This window comes from Aspergillus lentulus (assembly GCF_001445615.1).
Source record: "Aspergillus lentulus DNA, contig: Alt04, strain: IFM 54703, whole genome shotgun sequence".
NCBI lineage: Eukaryota > Fungi > Ascomycota > Eurotiomycetes > Eurotiales > Aspergillaceae > Aspergillus > Aspergillus lentulus.
The window spans coordinates 3,425,406-3,446,459 of NW_028322122.1; the positions used below are offsets into that span (position 1 = coordinate 3,425,406).

Genomic DNA, 21,054 nt, shown 5'->3' on the forward strand with positions numbered 1-21,054 from the left:
CATGATAGAGTATGTCATGATATTACGTGTGAAACTCCATCATGCTTACGTGATAAATCTAGAGTGCTGGACAGGACACATCAGCAGAATAGGGGTTGAGTGGGGTCACTGGGTGAGCAGTATTGAGGTTTAGGTGGTTCAGCTGAGCTTCAGGTAAACAAGGCTAAAGAGGGTGAAGAGAAAGCAGCAAGGGCACTAACCAATAAATCAAAAAAAAATAGGTGATCTGATATACAACAGCCGGGATTCACTGGTGGTCACCCACCTAACTACTAACTAGCCGGCGTGTGGCTTAAGTACGGCTGAGCGGACGGGAAGCCCTGTTTTCCACACCCTATGGTTGTATGTACTAGAAAGGATGTAGTATTTGGAAAATATAGTGTAAAAAGCAAGGATTGTTTGCATATATAAAGTGATTTCAAGTCCAAATTGTCACACCCTGGGATCTGTCTCTGCTGTTCTCTGCTAGTCAACTACTTTAGGAATAGGGTGATATAGTCCCTGGACTATATCCAATACCTGCCTGAGGCCTACTGACTAGGTAGCCTTAATGATACAGCAATATAATAATCTAGATAGGATCAAGGATAATCCAAAGATAATATAAGAATAATAACAGTAGAGATAGAAGCAAGGCCTATTAAGTACATATATCTAATAGTAGAGAGTAACTAATAAATTAGACTAGTAATCTTATACTTAAGTAAATAATTTGTATTAAATATAAGGAACTAAACTAAGAGTGCTAGATATAATATAAATAAGTGTCCTTATATATCCAGAGTTCCTTAGTTGGTATATCTAATAGTATATTTTTAATATAGAAGTGGTATATTACATACCCTAATATTATAGTCTTAGTATACTATTTATATATTATATTATATATTTGCTTCTGTAAGCATAATACTTTAGTAAGTAACTACTGAACTATTTTTTCTATAGGAACCTATCTGGATTAAGTATTCCTCTAGATTATGCCCTAATTACTCTGGGATTAACTAGTGATTATTAATCCTTAGGTTTCTGCCTGTTATATCTGCTTTATGCTAGTATAGCTATATTAGTGCTATAATATTACCTCCCTCTCTCCTAGTATTTTATCCTTAAAACTTGATTTAAAAGGACAGTACTTCCTAGGTAGGTATATCCTGTGTTTCTTTCCTTTCTTATATTTACCTATTATACCTAAATATTATACTGATATATTATTAGATATTCCTTAATAACCCCTTTATAACTATCCTGCTGTCTATGCTGAATAAGAAGAATATATTTATTATAATAGTTTTATTTTATCTTTTTTATGCGAGTATTATCTGCTCACTAGTTAAGAGTATATAATAGACTAATCTTATTATTATATAAAATATGCAACTTATACCCATTAGGGTTGGTTATATAAGAGGGAGTTTTATACTGTAAAGGAGTGGGATATTTTAAAATAAGTAGAAGATAAGATTACTAATAATATTATTAAGGCAGATAATAAACTTAAGTTATTATATCCTGAGTTAGAGTAACTCCAGGCTTATCTAGCTAAGGTCTAGTTAAAGATTATTACTGCCTTAGCTTATCATTCTTATCTTTAAAAATAATAATAGTTTCTTAAGGAATATAGTTTTAAAATATTAGAATATAATACTAAATTATTACAGATCCTAGATAAAAAGAAGTCTTCTAAGCAGCCTGATCCTACAGCTAAGATTAAATAGCTAGCTACAACTTCTAAGAATCCTAATTTTAATTAGATAATAATAGAGATTAATTAGATGCCCCCCTCCTTCTAGGAGAACTTTAATTTCCCTTTAAATAGTACTATTAAATAAGTTAGTAGCAACCTATTAGGTTCTTAATAGGTTCCTATATATTTTCTAAGGTATTATAACCTTTCTACTTTATAAGGTAGTATAGTTTTCTGCTAACCTGCTTATAATTCAGGATTTCCTTAACTTTATATTCTTATTTAGTGTTATTATTAATTTCTATATTTTTAGTGATTTTTGCACTTTTTAGTGCTGGTTCTAATAATAAGATATAAAATACTAGATAAATTTTTAATATACTTTTTAGTAGTTATAGTTTATAGTTGACTAGTCCTAATTTTTTATTAATAATAAATAGTCTAATTTTTTAATGGTCTAGTTTCTAGCTTAGTTATTTTATTTTAATATTTTAATAGAGTAGGTAAACTTTCTCCTCTTTTTTTAGGTCTAGAGTACTCCCGTGCTTCTTATTATAATAAATTACTATCTTAAGATTTATAAATTTAATATCCCTTAAAAGTTAAGTCCTTAAATAATTAATAGTATCTATTAAATCTATAGCTTCTTTTACTGTAGGTACTTTATTCCATGGTTCTCTAATTAATATAGGGTTATATCTATAATTAGTAAAGAAAGGTATTTCCCCTGTTATTAAGTAAATAGTGTTATTATATATAAACTATACTATTAGTAGGTAAACTACCTAATTATTTTATTAGTAATTTATATAGTATTAGAGATATTATTTAACTATCTAGTTAGTTTATTCCGTCTGTCTGTTAGCTTATGGATGATATATAGTTATAAGTCTTTGCTTAATTCCTATTAAGTCTATTAATAATTACTAAAATTTTAATATAAATAGTTTATCTCTATCTAATATAATGTACTGCAGTATTCTGTGATTAATAATTATATATCTTATAAGTAGGCTTGCTAACTATAATGCTGTTATTATTATTATTATTAGAATTAAATAAATAAATTTTATAAGCCTATTAGTGACTATTATTAGGTAATTATACTCTTTTAACTCTAGTAGTAGTCTAATAAAGTTAATAGTAATCCATTCCTATAGTTTTTTTAGTATCTCTGGTGATTATATTTTACTATATAGCTAGTGCCTAGTAGGCTTATCTTAGATATAAGTCTTATATTAGTAAATATATCCTTATACCTTCCTTCTTATATTTAGAAAGTAGTAATTTCTTGAAATAGCTTTAGCTGTCTTTTTAGTTCCTATATAACCATGTATAGGGTTATTATGGTGTCTAGTAATGACCTTACTTCTTATATACTTAGGTATATAGATAAGTCCTTATAGATATACTAACCCTTGCTTATTGATGGTTATATACTTATTTTCTGCTAAATTCTTAAGCATTTCCTAAATAATTTTATCTTTTTTTATTACTCTAATAATCTTCTAAATAAGTAGGTCTTCTTACAGCTTAATAGTTGCTGTAAGAGTGTGGTGGTTATATATTAATAACCTGTCTTTTTATTGTTTTAAGATTACTAGTTTAATGATTTTCCCTTAGAGTTTATAATCTAGCTATTAGCTAAGTATATTAGCTTATCTATTCTCTATTCCCTTATAGTGGATAATTTTAAAGTTAAACTATAAGAGGGTCTTAGCCCATCTAGCCTATCTTCTTATTAGTTCTTTTATAGTTGTGAAGAATATGAGGTTCTTATAATCTATTTTTATAATAATAGTATGCTTCACCCCTTCTAGGTAGACTCTCTAGATTTTAAATACTATTACTATAGCTAGTAGTTCTTTATTATGGATGTTATAGTTAAGTTCTACTTAGATTAACTTTTATAAGTAAAATATAATTAGTTATAGCTTTCTATCATCTCCTAGTTGTGTTAATCTCATTCTAATTATATAATCTGATGTATTAGTTTTAAGGGTTTTTTCTTTTTCTAGGTTACTTTACATGAGAATTAGTGCACTAATAATTTATTTCTTAACTTTAATAAAAGCTTTGTCACAATCTTTATCCTATTTAAATTCTTTTAATTTTTTTAATAATTTAAAGAGTGCATGCATGATTTCTGTATATCCTCTAATAAACTATTAATAATAATTAACAAGTCTAATAAATTATTAGATATATTTAATGTTTTCTGGTTATAGCTATTCTATAATTACTTTAATCTTATTCTAATCTATATAGATCCCTTCTATGGATATCTAGTGTCCTAAGAACTTGGTCTCTTAGATATAGAATTTATACTTCTTTAGCTTTAGTTTAATTTTTGCTTCCTAGAGCTTCTCTAGTACTTAACTAATATATTCTATATATTCTTCCTCTTTCTTTGAGAAGATAAGGATGTCATCTAGATAGACTATTATAAAGGAGTATAAGTATTCCTATAGCACTTTATTAATAAATCTCTAAAATAATATAGGTATATTAGTAAGCCTAAATAGCATAACTAAATATTTAAAGTGCCTAAATTTTATTCTAAATACTATCTTCTACTCATTACCTTCTGTGATTTGAATGTGATTATATATATCAGTAATATCTAGCTTTATAAACTATTTTACTTCTTAAATTTAATCTTAGATTTTATAGATTAGTGGAAGTGGATATTAGTCTTTAATTATAATTATATTTAGTAGTCTATAGTCTATATAAAGCTATAGACTTCCATCCTTCTTTAGTATAAATAGCATACTATGCCCTGCTGATAAGGTTAATAGTTATATCTTCCTAAGTTATAGTTCCTTGTTAATATACTCCTTAAGGATCGGTGTTTCTTTTTCTAAGGTTTAGTAAAGTTTCTTATATACTAGTGATTTTCCTTCTTATAGAGGGATTTAATAATTATATTTACTGTATTCTAGTAAGATATACTATTTAGGTTGCTTAAATAATATCCTAAATTTTAAATATTCCTAGGGTAAAACTAGTTCTGTCCCTAAACTATTCCCTAATTAATTATTCCTGGGATTAGTATTCCTGGGACTAATCTTGCCAGGATTACCCTAGTCCTAATTAGTTATTACCTAGAATAAGTAGGGTTCTGGAATAAAAGTATTCCTAGGAATATTATTCCTAGAATTACTTTTCCTTAGATTATCTATTCTAGATTCTAATTCCTAAATATCCTCTTTGTTACTTTCTGGTGTTATGATATTAGTATAATTATTATCTTACTCTGGTGCCTATCCTAGTAGCTCTATTATTATAATTCTCTATAATAGTTTTATTACTGCTAATACTATTATTACCTTCTAGCTAGTTATTACTTTCTTTAGTTTACCCTTTAACTACTTAGTATTATTATTCTTCCTTTTTATATTAATATACTATAAGGCCCTAGTTTCCCCTTAACTCTAGTCCTATTATAGGTATTTATATTTAAACTAGATTTAATTTATATTCTAGTTAATTACTAGGTTATGGTTCCTAAGCTATAGAATCCCTAACACTATATTATACTATCCTGTTAGTATAATATTAAAGTTTAGATATTTAATATATCCTAATATAACTATTAGAACTGGTCCTAACTTAGTTATAATTATAAGAGTTCCTAAATTCTCTCTATTTAGACCTGTAATAGGTTTAGGTACTACTTTTATTTTTCCTAGTAGTCCTAGTTTCTTTATAAATTCTGGGTGTATATAATTTCTAGTTACCCCTAAATTAACTATTACTCTAGCTAGCTGATTAAGGATGTGTGTATCTAACCCTAGATACTTGGTATATTATATCTTTATTACTATAAGGTATTAGATTTCCTATCATAGTATCCTAGTATTTTATAGTAGTATAGGGAAATATCCTCCCTCTAGCTTCCTATTATAATATATGATGTATTACTCTTTAAAGCATGCTATCTAGTATATTAGATTATATTCTAGATATCTTCTATATCCTTTATAAGAGTATTTAAGCTTCTAGCATGGATAAGTATTATTCTGTTTTATAATTTCTAGTATTTCTAGCTAAAATTCTGCTATGTACTTATTATTATAGTGGATACTATAATTATTACTATAGTATATAATCTAGGATATACTCTTATATCTAGGGTGTGCTTAAAAGTATTAATATAGATACTAGTTATAATTATATAATCTATAGACTAGTCCTGGTAGTTTCTTTTATAAAACTTCTTAAAGTTCTATATAGTACTCTTAATTCTATTTCCTGTATTTTTAATAATATACTATATATTAATTGCAGTGGGTTATATATTATTCCTAAGATTTAACCTAAGTCTAATATCCTAAGTTTTAATATATACATCCTTTTACTCCTTACTTAACCCTTTTAAGGATTCTTTTATTTAGTTAGTATGCTTTTAGTTCTGCTAATTATTTCCTATCTAGCTATTATAGCTATATAGCATATTAGTCTGCTTTATTATTATTTTATAGGGATTATTTATAGGGTATCTTAGGAATCTTATAGGGCTGCTCCTTATTAGGATTAAGGCCTATCTACTAAGTTCTATACTCTTTATTAAGTAGATTAATAGGTTAGTTAATAGTAGCCTAATCTATTGTAGGAAAATTCTCTTAATCTAGCTCTTCCTGGTTAGTTTTCTTTTTATTAGAACTAATAGTCTAATATATTTTACTAGTAAGTATTATTTATTAGTGAATAAATCCTCCTAGTATTATATTTTCCTAGTTAATAAGACTATCTACATTACTATTTAGTGATTTCTAATTAGTGGCTATAAGGATATTTAAGTCTTTAGTAGACTAATTATTATTTATACTCTTATAGTTGGTGGAGGCTTCCTTTTTAAGCTTAACTTTAATTTCTTTATTACTTAAACTTATACATTCCTAGTATAGTTTTTTAAGTTATTTATTAATTTTAATGGTTCCTGTGGTGTTATAACCTTCTCTACTAGTTATAATATTAAGTTCTTTTATTACTTATAGCTGCTTCTTACTATTCTGCTTACCCTTCTAGGGTTGCTACTTATAGGTATTTAATATATATCCTAGCTTCCTGTACTGGAAGTATAACTTTTTTTTTCTTTACTATTCTCTCTCCTTATTAGAGAGTGCTATTTATTAAGTTATATCTAACTCTATTAGTTATAGCCTATAAGAATCTATATATCCTTAGCTCTATAGCTGAGCTAGCCTCCTATTATTTAGTTAATAGTTCATAGTATGCCTATTACTAAAACTATTCTAGTTACTTTACTCTTATCTGTGTATATAGAAGTCTTGTAGTTTATTATTAATCTTAACTATCTATATAATTATTTTATTAAGTTTATCTAGTTGCTCTATCTAGATTAACTTCTCTTAGATTTCTGGCTTTAAGCCTTCTTTAAATTATATAATATTTATGTCCTCATCCCAGCTCAGGTAGGATATAATCTATTAGAATTTTAATATATATTCCCCTATAGATCCTATTTACTTAAGTTACTATAACTATTGCTTAGTATTCCTTTCTTTATTAATATTACTAAAAGTATCCTCTAATTACTTCTTAAAGGTATTGTAGCTGGTAAATATTTTATTAGTCTTAGGGGCTTAATTATCCTCTTTATATTCTTAGTAATCCCTAATAAATAGTTTAAACTAATTAAATACTAATCTAGTTAGATAGGTTGCTATAGGTAAGACCCTTTCTACCTTAGTGGTGAGTCTTTCCCTGTTTATATAGATATATATATCTAGCTGTATAAGGAATGCTTATAGCTTAGACCTATTTCTATTAAATAGTTTAGGTGGTCTAACTTTAATAGACTTAGCTACTAGTTAACCTTCTAGTTATTAGATATACTTTTAGAGCTACTTAACCATGCCCCTTAGTTCTTCTATTATAGACTATAGCTATTACTGTTGTGCAGTAGGCACCTAACTAATATTTAAGCTAGTAGGGGTTTATAGTGCATTCCCTGCTATAATATTTAATATTAAGAGTTAATTAAACTTCCTAAAGTAATTTATTCTATATAGTATTTAATTTATTATACCCTGGGATCTGTCTCTGCTATTCTCTACTAGTTAACTACTTTAGGAATAGGGTGATATAGTCCCTAGACTATATCTGATACCTGCCTAAGGCCTACTAACTAGGTAGCCTTGATAATGTAGTGATATAATAATCTAGATAGGATTAAGGATAATCCAAAGATAATATAAGAATAATAATAGTAGAGATAGAAGTAAGGCCTATTAAGTATGTATACCTAATAGTAGAGAGTAACTAATAAATTAGACTAGTAATCTTATACTTAAGTAAATGATTTATATTAAATATAAGGAACTAAACTAAGAGTGCTAGATATAATATAAATAAGTGTCCTTATATATCCAGAGTTCCTCAGTTAGTATATCTAATGGTATATTTTTAATATAGAAGTGGTATATTACATACCCTAATATTATAGTCTTAGTATACTATTTATATACCATATTATATATTTGCTTCTGTAAGCATAATACTTTAGTAAGTAACTACTAAACTATTTTTTCTGCAGGAACCTGTCTAGATTAAGCATTCCTCTGGATTATGCCCTGATCACTCTGGGATTAACTAGTAATCATTAATCCTTGGGTTTCTGCCTGTCACATCCGCTTTGTGCTAGTGCGGCTGTGTCAGTGCCGTAACACAAATCTTAGAAATCAGAACCAAACCTGATTTGTTCTAATATGATTTGAGTTTAACTATAGAAGTCTACCACTAGGCCTAGATAGGGCTAGTGAGACCCCTACTAACTAACTATAGTAAGATTCACTTGGTTCAGTTTTTGATTTATATAACCTAAAAGGGTTAATTTTAATGGGTTTTCAATTTTAATTTCTCCTACCTCAGGGGCATATCAATCATGCCTATATAAAATATATAGTAATTATAGTAATTTTAATCTATATGTAAAATATCAATTCAAATGTCTATAGGGTTAAATAAGTGGTGGTTAAAATCATCCTTAGACTATAGTGATTGTTAGAAGGTTGATTTTTAAATATACATAAAACTATCACCACTTCCATACCAACCTATGACAAAGATAACTATTCCCTTATATCTCACCAACCACAGGATATTTTCAATTAATATTTCAGATCTACATAGACTAGGTAATAGGCTATCTAGTGATATTAATAATTCTAGAGAAGTCATAGAATTAATGATTACTAAATAAAATAGTAAGGTTTGGTTAATTAAATCTAATAAATGCTCAAAAGCCATAACAAACAGTTTTAACTAAACTCAAATCAGTTTCACCCTAGGGAAACCAAAACCGGTGTGATTCCCTAGGCTAGAAACCTAACCCTCACTGCTGCGAGTTCGGTGAGGGTCGGATAATCGGATTCGATTTTAGTGGTTCAGTTATGCAACTCTACTTCTGTTGGTACACACTCTGCAAAATGCAATGCTTAAACTGTTAGAATATTTAGCTTATGTTATATTACCCTGCGGCAGCTTCTGTCTCCCTTACCTTAGTGCTGCTACAGTACCTATTCTGTGATATACTATCTTCACCCTCTTGATGAAGGCTGTTATGCCTATTTAGAGATCTTGGATATGGTCTATAATAGGTCTGTAGCATAGCTGCATACTATAGCCCTATGCTCTGCCCTCATTCTAAATGCAGGTCCAGCTTGTGAGGGACTTCAGCCTTGAAATATAACACCTAGCACTGAGAGCAACGAGAAGGGCAGCTGAATGACGCTACTCATCTGGAACATGCGCTTTATTGCTGTGTTAAATTGGTTTACTAGTTTCCTTGGTTCGTCATATATTCTATTCTGAGTGTTACATACATGGAAACAAACTGGAATCTACAGTAATAGGTACAGCCCCACTTGTTCTGTTTGCGAAACTAATTAATGAGCAAGATCAGCAATGACACCCTCATGCCAGGACCACAATACAGCCTATATAGCTCCTGGGCCTAGGAGGAACTGGCCTGCCATGACCCCAAGGGCAACATTCAATGCAATATGGGTGTTGATATATCTAAGCCAATAGAGAATTAGAGATCCCAGACAGAATATAGATTGCCTCCTAAATAGCTAGCTAAGGCTATGACAGCATTATACCAGAAAAAGAATTAGTCAACTATACACCATAAACTGGCATAACCACTGTAACACTGTATATTATCTACACTCTGAATTAGCTGTATACTGTGAAAATATTACTATGAATTATAGGCACTAAGACCAATAAAGACAGAAACAGAAAAGGGAAAACCTGCTTGCATAACTCTCAATTTTCTTTATAATCCATGGACCATGGAAGAACTTAAGAAGAGATCTTCTCCACACTATTTACTGGAAGAATAAGCAGATTCTTTTTTAATTAGCGGAACATTTGTAATTATCTTAGATGATTAAAACTACTCTCTGTCAGTAAGCCATATTATATATTATCTTAAAATGTCAAAGTGTGACACTAATTTTGTTTTTATTGATTAGGGCTGCTGTTGTGCTGTATTAACTAGTTTACTGCTAGCTAACCCAAACCATGCTATATTCATAGTAGCATATCTATTAGTGCTTAGCTAGTCCTGTCTGCTACTTTATATTTAGAGTGGCTGTAGGCAACATTAGTCACTGCCTTTATTTAGAGAATACTAGTTAAAGGCTGAAAAGTACTTTTAAACAGCTTTAATAATTTTTTACCACAGAGGTATTAATGCCCTATAGTAAGAAGCCATCCCAGCAAGACACAATGGTATTTCTAAATTAATCATACACTAGCAGAATTATCTAGCCTGAAATATTAGTTAGTAGTCCTATGGTCCCTATATTAGCTATTTACTTACTTATTTTCAGAGTAGTTTCTGCTTAAATTATCAGACTATATTTCAACAGAAGTAGGCATTAAGGATGTACCAGGAGCAACTAGAGTCTAAAATTCACTAAACTAAAGTATTATAAAAGAATCTAGCTAATTACCTAGCACAGTTAGAGGAAGCTTTATCATAAAGTAGATATAAGAAGTATAACCTCAATGCAAGGTTATTATGTATTAACTAGGAGAAAGAATCTTTACTCCAAAGCTTCTATTTAGAGAGAGCAAGAGCAAAGGAGATGGAATTATACCTTATAGTTCTACTATTAACTAAGTCCTAGGATATAAGTAGAGGCCAAGGCTATTTAGGGAGTTCTCTTATAGGAACTTAGAGGAACACTTATTCCATATTAGACCAGGGATAGCTATGCAAATCCATCTTAATATTATAAACTATATTTAAGTTATTAGATGCTACTATACAGCAGTTCACAGAGGTGCTACTAAATATGCAAAATCAAGTCTGCAACATTTAAATAATGGCAGAGGACAGCTCCAGATGTATTTCAGAGAGAGGCAAGGATGTCTATGCATAAGGACCCTACTTATGAGCTATAGTATGAGCAGTACATATTAAAATAGTGTTATATTGTATCCTATACTGTTTTCAATAAACTCGATGACATGACATACTAAAGGAAAGTCTGAGCCTTATGTTCATATTATAGTCACTATGTCCCAAGGCAGCTACGCTGATAGTAAACATACTTAAAGGGCCCTTGTTCCCTCAAGTAGAACACAGAAATTCTTTTCTAACAGCTCCTAATCAGGTTTTTTCTATCTATTCCTCTAGATCTAATAACATATTTAATAATAACTATGGAACAATCTTTTCATCCATCCCATTCACATCAGTAATTATATTCTATTTTAGAAGAAATCACACCTGCTAAGGACCAGATTTTTATATTATAATAGAACATCCTCTAGCCTTAAAAGGCTCCTATCTCAACTTCAATAGTCTAAATACTTATTAGATAATTTCTAGCAGCAGATTGAAAACCTTATTTATAAGGTTAGCTACTCAAGGGGAGAGCTTTAATAGCAGAAAGAGTTAAAATAGGCCTTATTATAATTACAGGAGCAGATATTCAAGATCTTTTATAGTATAGAAGATGCCCTGGTGCAGGTCACCACAAGATTAGAGGAATCTATGAGATACTACTTAGGCCTCTAGGGAGTTAACAGAGAAAATAGAAATTCTAGAGATAAGGGAGGGATAATCTAAGTAAAGCATGCTTTATTCTATTTATAGAGATATTAGTAAAGACATTAACTAGTATTTATAACTACTCTTCTTATTTACAATATTTAATACTCTGTCTCTCTAAGCTAAGTAAATACTATTAAAATGGCTCTATATAGAATGGTTTAGACTTAGGAATAAGTAATATTATAAGGCCTCTTCCCCTGCAGCTCTTAGCATGCCTTTTTTCCCTATTCAGTTCATAAGTAGCAGGGCTGGGGAGGATTACTTCTCCCTATTAATCTATGCTAGACAGTAAGTGAGTAGTCTTATTCAGCTATTATCTAATATACAGAGAACAGAGTGGTCTGCGCTGTTTTTATACCTTATGATCTGTAGGCCTCCTAGCGCTATAGATCATGCATTAATTAACCATAGTCAGGATTTTATTATGCCTATATAGCTGACCAGCCCACCTCTAGAATTCTAAATTAAATGGATATATCAGAGAATGTCTTTTACTCCTTCAGAGATGGTTAATTAGAAGTGAAACAGGTTGTGAGTCAGTTGAGATCTACATCTCCTGCTGATGGGTAACTAACTCAAGGGATAGGTATCTGAACCTCCCTATTAGCAGTGGAGTGGTCTAAATATATATTATATTTATCTTGGTAATTACAGCATGGTAATATTTTTCTGGTATTGATTATTTAGGAAAGAGTCTTCTTTCTTTCAGGAAATTAAATACTAATATAGAATTAAGTTTAGTTTGCTTATTCTGTATTAGTTTTAAGCAAAGTTAATATGGTAATACCTCTACTGATGGCTACTTCAAGGTAAGGTGGGAGGTCCAGGTACAGCAACACCATAGCTACGCACACCCCAGTGCCTGGTTTTATTAGTCGCCCCCAAGTGGCGCCCAATCTCGCTGTCTGTGGATCATGAGATTCAATGTAACTGTCAGTGCGCCCAAGGATCCTCTTTGGCGAACAGCCTCTACAAAAATTACAGTTAAGACCTCTTTGGGAACATCCATCAAATGCTCGCACACCTAGCAAGTCTAATTCCTTCTTAAAGGCCAACAATCCCCCAGTTAAACAGCATTTAGATTCAGTATCTGAGCCCTGTGATCTGCATTCCTTGAGTTACTGGCATACCTCTATATAGGTTTAAAGCTTACCTAGACACTCTGAAAGCTACCTATTTATTATTAAGAGTGTACCAGGATATCCTTGACAGAAATAAGATATTTACACAGTGTTTTAGAGCTAAACTAAAAGCTAATATGCTGGAGGAAACTATATAATAAGTATTTATAAGTAAGAGCCCTCAGTTTGAAGCCCCCAATAACGCTAGAGATAGGGACTTTAATCTTAGCTAGATGCATTAATTTAACTAGGTGGGATTAAATTACACTACAGAGTAAGGGTGAACCCTAATTACTACAGTTACCGGCTGTGTATAGGAGTCTGACAACCAATAGTTATTGACCAGAACCATCAAGTTGTTGAGTTGCTGAACGAACGCACTGAAATGCTCAAAATCATTCAACAAGAGTCCCTATGCCAACAATCACCTTCATACCACTGTACATCTGGTATAATGGAAGCTCCCCCCCTCTAACCAAAAATCGACGTGAATCAAGGACAACAGACGCTGGGCGGAGACGATGTTATCATGACTGATCAGGATGGGCATACCGCAGACAAGTCTCCAGTTTGCCTATACTGAGACATGCCTATGAGCTCACCTTCTTGATGCACGCCGACATTTGCTCTCTGGTCACCAAGACCTGGCCGGTCTCCGTATCTGTACCTTCCTGGTGCTTAGCCGAAACGACTTTGCGTTTCTGTCCATGCTGCCTCATGTAGTTGGCAAATCTCCCATTCTCTGCGTGGGTTGCGGCCCTAAGACGGTGATAGTCTCTTTCATCATCAGATGGGTGCGCCCACACCTCAACAGATTATAGCGTCATCAATCCGGTCCTGTATCCATCATGGACTGTTGCCATCTTTGCTATTACTAGAATAATCACCTTCTAGCTTCAGTCTCTGAAGCAGAAATTCCAGAGAGACAAGTTACATAAGACACTGGTTAGAGTATTAATACTGTTTTAGGTCTTGCTAATAGGATTATTGACTGCAGGCATGATAGTTGGTCTTACCATAATATAGCAGTAAAGAAGGCATCTGTGAACCCTAGCTAGGGATAAGTTGAGGATGATGCTTGGGGGTTCAGACAGGTTGCTACCTTGATAATCTAGGCCCTAATACTAGTTAAACTGCTATATATCCTGAATGGTAAGTAGCTCTTCTTATTTTTACTGTGATTTAGTCAAGCTAACAGTTATACTCTATTATAGACTTAGCTCAAAAGAAGTTTCTAAGATGAAATCAGTGGAATTAGGCTATTAGTGTCTTCTTCTTCCCTAAAGCTGTGAAGCAGGACCAAACTACGCCCAGGGGCAACTCACAACCCAAAGGGAAGGATCAGGGCGATAATGCAACAGTAGTCGAGGTTGCTAATAGCTAGAAAACGCTACGTAGAAATATTGCCCAAGTTACAGTCAATGAAGTCAATACTCATGAATAGCACGGTTGAAGTGGTTATTTTGGAAGACAATATAGTTATATATTGTCTGCTGAATAAGGATATCTGGTATGCATGCAATTGATCCGATTTGGCGATAGCAAAACTTATCCACAGACCAACAACATTCCACCTTGACCGCGCAGTATCATGAACCGTGAGCTCCCCTAGGATAGGGCGCACGTCGGCCACGGTCTACCAGTGGTTGTCACATGAATAGATATAGTTGATAGTAATCAGACAGCCGTCTTCCCTGTGGAACGAGCCACACCTTTTACAGCCGCCAATGTTGCGGATGTTCTGGTAGTCATTCCATATGTCGTTACCACTGATACTGCAGTGGGCATCGCCCTGGATGAACACGCCGCAGCCCCGAGTCTGATCGCCCCAGCAGTTGCCGGACAGATTAATGCCGGACTCGTTCCTAGAGACATAGATCAGCATTGGCATTGAGTGTACAAGGGATAAGAAGAATGTTGCATGCCAATCGAGCAATGACTGATGGCAAACGAGCAGGGTTACTCACGCAGACGTAGCAAAGTAAGAGGGCTGGTCGTTTCGCTGCAGGGTATTGACGGCCTGGTCACACCACTTCACAAAATCGGGGGTCGTGCACATGGTCGAGCCCTCGCAGTCATAAGCAGTGGGGTCGGGCTCAAAGGCGTTGGTTAAGGGATTATAGCCTTGCGCCTGAACCACGAATTTGCTCGTGTCGAAAGTGGAAGTCCCCAGGGGTAACGTCCACTTGTAAGTGTAGCCGGTGATGTCCAGGGTGATTGTGCTGACTACCTCCCAGGACCATGGGGGCGCCGTGGAGCCTTCAGGAAGTACACCGTTATACTTGTAGAGTGTAGTGCCTTCGACCATGTAGTGGGTGCAGGCGTAATGGTCAATGTTGAAGTTAACACTCCATCCTGGATCAGTATCGAAGTCACAGCCCACGGAGTCCCAGAGATAGAGGCGGACAAACGAGTAAGGTACTAGAATGTCCGCCTGGATAGTGGTCGAAGTGGCTGAAGGAGAGGAGTCGTAGTTAACAACAGTTTTCCCACCAGGTAAAGATTCGGTATTCACAGTAACTGTATTCGAAGCTGGCCCTAGACTGCCGCCTCCACCTACTGCACTTACATGAAATATGTAGCTACTTCCGGATGCCAGACCGCCAATCGTGATCGTTGTCATTGAGCTTGGAACACTTGCAACAACACTATCACCCGAATACACATGGTAGCCAAGAGAATTCGAGGCCACGTTCCAGGATAACTGAGCAGAGCTATAGTCCGAAGTCACAACTGATAATCCAGACACCGCTCCTGCGGCGCCTCCAGAGGTCCAGGATGCTGCATCTGTATTCAATGGGGAGCCACCACTGATTGCGTTCATCATGGTTTGGACGTATGAATCCGCAGGCAGCGTGTCGTATGGATTGGGCAAGCTGTCGTCTGTAAGTTGAAGGAAGCTCACCCCGCGCTCCTTGGCTAGACTGGCTACCTCACTGACCGCGGGTTCGGGCACATTGTAGACAATATGCCAGAGTTTCCGCGGGTCACTGGGGGTCCAATTGTTAGGTGTGTAGGAGTTGATGTAGGAATCGTAGTTCAGCTCAAAAGTCAGAAGGGTATCCATGGTATCCTCGAAGCAAGATGCTATAGGAGATCCGGGGTTCAGGACTGTGAATGCACCGGGGTGAGCACGTTTCGTATAGGCGTTGATATACTTATACAGATCCGCATATTCATTGTTGTCACCACATTCGGGCCAGCCCTCGTCAAAGAAGATACCGCCGATATTATCGCCGTAAAGCTTGTACCACATATCAACATCTTCCTCGATCTGAGCAGTCCAATCCGCCAGATTCCCCGAGCCCAGCCGTGTTTGGAATTTCTGGACACTCACGCCCAGGTATCCAGTCCGTACATAACCAAGCACTGTTTTACCCGCAGCCGAAGCACGCTGGATCACACCTTGCCAGTTCGAGTCAAGAGCCGAATCCGGGCCGTTCACGACGTTGGCAACTAAGATAGGCATCTTCTTCACATCATACGCGATCAGCCGATTCCACGCAGCCGGGTCACCAAGCGGGTTGATGTACGAAGCGACAGCGATCTGTTGCCCTTGACCAGTCGCAGTCGACGAATTCCCCGTTGGGTCCGCGCCGACAGCAGTCATGGTGGCTGTGAGGGTGGTGGTGAGGGCGTCCTGCGCATCGCAAGATGTGACGGTCAAGCAGGCAGTTGAGCAGGCGAATTGAGGGGCGAATGTCTGGACCTCGCACTCAACGCCGCATTGGGTCGCTGTCTGCGCTTGGCACACCGTGGCGGTAGGACCCCCCCGGAGCGATGCGGCGGGGATCACATTATTGGTCGTGATGGCCCCATTGGTGAAGTAGAGCCACGACAAGGCAAAGGCCCCGACAGCCAGCCCGTGGAGATGAGATGCGCTGATCCCCGGATTCAGCCGGTCAGCCTGAGTGAGTGCCCACTGCACGACAGTATTTACACCTGTCACAAGCTCTGCATTGGTCCACGGGAAGTTTCCGTGATTCATGAGCAGCCAGTTGGGATATCCATCCCGGCCGATGCCGTCGGCGAGGATGTTTTCGGCGCCGCAGATGACGCTGGCCATGTCCAGCGAACGAGACCGGAGGGAGGATGAAGAAAAGAAGTCGGCGCCTATGTCGCAGTTGCTGTTGTCCGAGCCGGAAAGCAGCGTCTGGAGGTGCGCTGCCACCGTCGAGTCCAGCTGGATGCCCATATCTCCCGCACTCGCGCCGTTCCCGGCACTCGCAAAGGTGGTAATCGTGGCTGGCAGTCCAGTCGCCGTGTCCTGCTCTGGAGGTTGCGTGATGGTCTGCTCTGGTTGGCTGAAGTCAGTGATGAAGACGATGGCGGTAGCGGTTTCCAGATTGAAAGAGTCCTCCAGTTGCGCCGGGGGAATCTTGATGGGCACCGGAACCACCTTGTCGTCCCGGTAGACTTTTGCGATTATGAAGCCGATAATGGCCATCGCGCCAGCCCCTAGATAAGCCAAGTTGCGCGGCTCTAGTGCGGGTGGGTTCAGACTGCGGGATTGGAGAGTGCGGCCAGTGCCCTCAAGGACGTCCAGGACCTCTTGGTAGCACTTTGAGTCAATGTCCGCCGCGCAGTCGCTATCCATGGTGGATTTCAGGCTGGTCTGCATATCTGGAGACAGGAATGCCAAGATTCCATTCTCAGCCGGATCACCTACCGCAGTAATTTCAATCACGGACCCGGTGAGCACGGGTGTCGGGACCTAGAGAGGCGTCAGATGCTTGCGGAGAGAACGTAGTGGGAAGCCGTAAAGACATACTCCATCCGTGGTGTACTGGCTCAGGTCACCCACGGAAAAATACTCATCATCCGCATGAGCAAGTATAGAGAAGAGAAAACCGAGAGACAATAACAGGAGCGTCGGGGGCGCCATTGTGTCCCGAGGAAATGAAATGGGTGTAGTCCCGAAACTCGAGTGAGATGCTGTAGAGTGTGTATTGACTACTCTATATACCCTTTGATCCTCAATTGTACAGAAATGGAGCTCAGAGGCGAGGCTCCGCACATTTCTTAGCTCCGGCGAACTGCTAATCTCAGACAAGTGTACTGTACATTGAAGAGGGGGAGGATACAGTCCGAATTGTGGAAATGAAAGTCGGGCAAGTGGGGGTCACCAGGCTCGCAATGGTACACACACATCCGGACTACTACAGGCTTGCTCTTGAGCCACCGTCCTCTTGTGGTTCTATAAGCCCTAGGAAGCCTTAGAAAGTCCTAGGACCAAAATGTACAATCATCCGAGCATTGTTCCATGAGAGTGGCGGTCCGACTGGATCAGCCTAGGTCCCTAGGAGTAACTAGTCAGTACTATCACAGAATTGGAGAGATTTCTCGGCTAAATCTCGTAGCGAGGGCAAAATAGCAGTACCATAGTATGCACTATACTAGTCGTGCATTGGGAGAAATGGGGCAATGTAAGATCACCGACTGCATCTCAGGAAAAGGGGGTTTAGGACAGTAAGGTAGAATTCAAGTTATATTGACGGATGTACTCGGCGCTTTCGGCTAAATAATGTCAAGGGACTGAACCCGCTCTGAATGGTACCTTAACCTTTCTATATCAAAAGGTATCAAATTATAATACCACTAGGCCAAAAGAGTATCCGGACATTATCCCAGTCAGGGTAGCGTCTCATAGCGGTATTCTATTTTCTAACAAAAGGCTACTACAACTGTACCTAGACTGGCTGACCCAATCCACCAATCCACACCCAACCCACCCAATCCACGCTTTGCGTTGCCAGCCCTAATCCAACCCACGTGGATATGGGTTAAACCATTGGGTGCATGTTATCTAGAGTCTCTTAAAAATGATAAGCTTTCTGACTAGATCTAGGCCTAGATAGGGGGATATTTTTATATTTATTCTCTATGTATGAATATAAAAATATTAGATCTATTAAGAAGACTAGAGTTATAGTGATTTTTGGATTTAAGAGGATGACGATTAGGTGTCAAACCCTGGGATCCGTCTCCGCTGTTCTTCTGCTCAACTACTTTGGGAACGGGGTGATATAGTCCCTGGACTATACCTGATACTTGCCTGCGGCCTACTGACCAGGTAGCCTATAACGCTATACCAACCAGGTATACGTCTTGACATAATAGTACAATGATCTCTCATAGATCAAGGACAATCCAAAGGTAACACACAATGTCAATGAACAGTTTCGATAGAAGCAAGGCCTATTAAGGATGTATCCTTAATAGTAGAGAGTAACTGACGAATCAGACTAGTGAACTTGTACTCAAGTGAGAGATTGTTATTGAGCGCGAGGAACTAAACTAAGAGTGCTAGATACAATGCTAATGAGTGTCCTTATATAGTTTCTTAGCCGCGACTTCATCGCGACTCCTATCGCTACTCCTGGAGTATCCACAGAGTAGATTGTAGAGTAGCTTCTGATACTCCTTGTCTTGGCGATACCCTCATCCTGGGGTAGTAGTCACGTGTTGGTCAGGATAGTATCCTCGAAGCTAGTCTCCTCCATACCGTATACTCAGGTACTGGGGATTGATTGGCTGTTCGCTGTTCCCTGATTTTGCCCATCACATCCGCCTGCCCTTTACACGCATAAATTTGTCCTTGAAGCTCCACGCCTGCAACTTCTCTGCAGTACATACTCCCATTCCCATTCAAATCTCTGTCTTGTTTATAATATGCCACCCAACAGCGCAAATACAGCTTATATCAACACATTCCTTGTTGCGTGTGGTAATGGTGACCTGCCGAAAGTCCAGGAGGCCCTCGCCAGCGGGCGACTCTCTGCTGAGTCGCTTGACACCGGACTCAGCCGCGCCACCCAAGCGGCACATCTGGATATCGTGGCCGCGCTCTTCGATGCCGGCGTGCCCATGACATCCCGCGCAGTAGGCTCTCTTTGCGGGAAGGAGGGCCATCAGGACCCGCGTGTAATTCGCCTCTACTTTGACCGTGGCCTGAAACCTAGAAAATGTACCACGTCCTCCGGCGAGCCTCTTCTCCGGTACGTTAGTGGCCAGTTGGGTAGCCCCTGATTGCAAGACTAACTTCTAGGGAACATAGCTTTTTGAACGCTGCCTGTGCTCGCGAGTTACTGGAGCGAGGTGTTGACCCCAACCGTTGCGGCCCAACAAAGACAAAACCCCTCGCCAGCGCCCTTAACATGGCCTATAAAGACAACGGAGCTGTGTTCGACCTGCTCGTTGAATATGGGGCTAAGGTTGAATCCAGTCTCTTCTTTTCCGCTATTTGTTGGAGCAGGTCGAATACAGCGTTCAAAACTAGATTCCTTCTTGCCAAGGGTCTTGATCCGAACACGACCTCCGCGAACTGGGGCACGCCTTTACACTGTGCTGTCCGTTTCGCTATGGAGGACGTGGTCCAAATACTACTAGACGCGGGCGCAGATCCTACGGCGCGACCGGGGTGCAAACAATTCCGTGACCGAAGCCCTGCGGAAGTAGCCGAGTTACACATACAGGTCAAGCATCCTAGCATGCAGGTCAAGTATCAGAGTATACTCAAACTCCTTGTAGATGCAGAAGTTAGTCACGCTGATTCTATAACCGCTTTGTCTGGAAAGCTGACCAAGCATAAGCATGCAACAAACGCGGTACAAGCTAATACAGAGAAGTCAAGCGCCGAGAATGCTACAGAGCCTACAGCAAAGAGACAGAAGACTAATAGCAAGTATACTGCTGTTAAGAATACTCCGATGGGGGTTATTTCTCAGGATAGTATTAGCAGCCGAACACGGAGTCGTACCAAGTTGTCTCCTAACTAGATCTACTGCGGTTAATGGCTTGTTTCGCGGTAGTAGAGCAGGGTAGTAGGTTGGCTACACAGGAAACATGAGCTCCTTCAGTCTTACGGGCGGTCGGATGTTATTCCTTTGTACGGAGTATGCTTCAGCTTGCTGTAGCATAACTAATTGTCCTGAAGTACTCCAAGTACCTGCTATTCCTTTCCTCTTTTCCACCACTGATTCGCCAGGATTCGTTCCGTTGTACTATGTCAGTCTTTGATGATTTCCCCTTGGGATATATTATACATGAGACGGCAATGGCTGAATAATCATGGTATTCTAACTATCCTGCCGTCATTTTGGTTGACATAAGAGATAATGTAAGCCTCCGGTAACTTCCTGTCATTG

The 21,054-nt window shown here is 37.5% G+C and overlaps 2 protein-coding genes and 1 non-coding gene across 3 annotated transcripts; 1 reads left to right on the forward strand and 2 right to left on the reverse strand.

Annotated features, from left to right (window-relative positions):
* Positions 1-228: 228 nt before the first annotated feature.
* Positions 229-344, reverse strand: ALT_r021. The gene has a single exon (XR_004500615.2). It is a non-coding gene; the product is annotated as an 8S ribosomal RNA (ribosomal RNA).
* A 14,199-nt stretch (positions 345-14,543) lies between these two features.
* On the reverse strand, positions 14,544-17,792 carry ALT_2394 (uncharacterized protein; the record flags this gene model as incomplete). Its single annotated transcript, XM_033564623.2, has 3 exons — positions 14,544-14,772; positions 14,875-17,621; positions 17,679-17,792. The coding sequence occupies 3 exons, from the start codon at positions 17,790-17,792 to the stop codon at positions 14,544-14,546; spliced, it is 3,090 nt and encodes a 1,029-aa protein (XP_033420514.2).
* Positions 17,793-19,579: 1,787 nt separating this feature from the next.
* ALT_2395 (ankyrin repeat domain-containing protein) lies at positions 19,580-20,685 on the forward strand (the record flags this gene model as incomplete). The annotated part of the gene is made up of 2 exons (XM_089599329.1): positions 19,580-19,905; positions 19,965-20,685. 2 exons carry the CDS (start codon positions 19,580-19,582, stop codon positions 20,683-20,685), a joined length of 1,047 nt encoding a protein of 348 aa, XP_089456475.1.
* Positions 20,686-21,054: the final 369 nt, after the last annotated feature.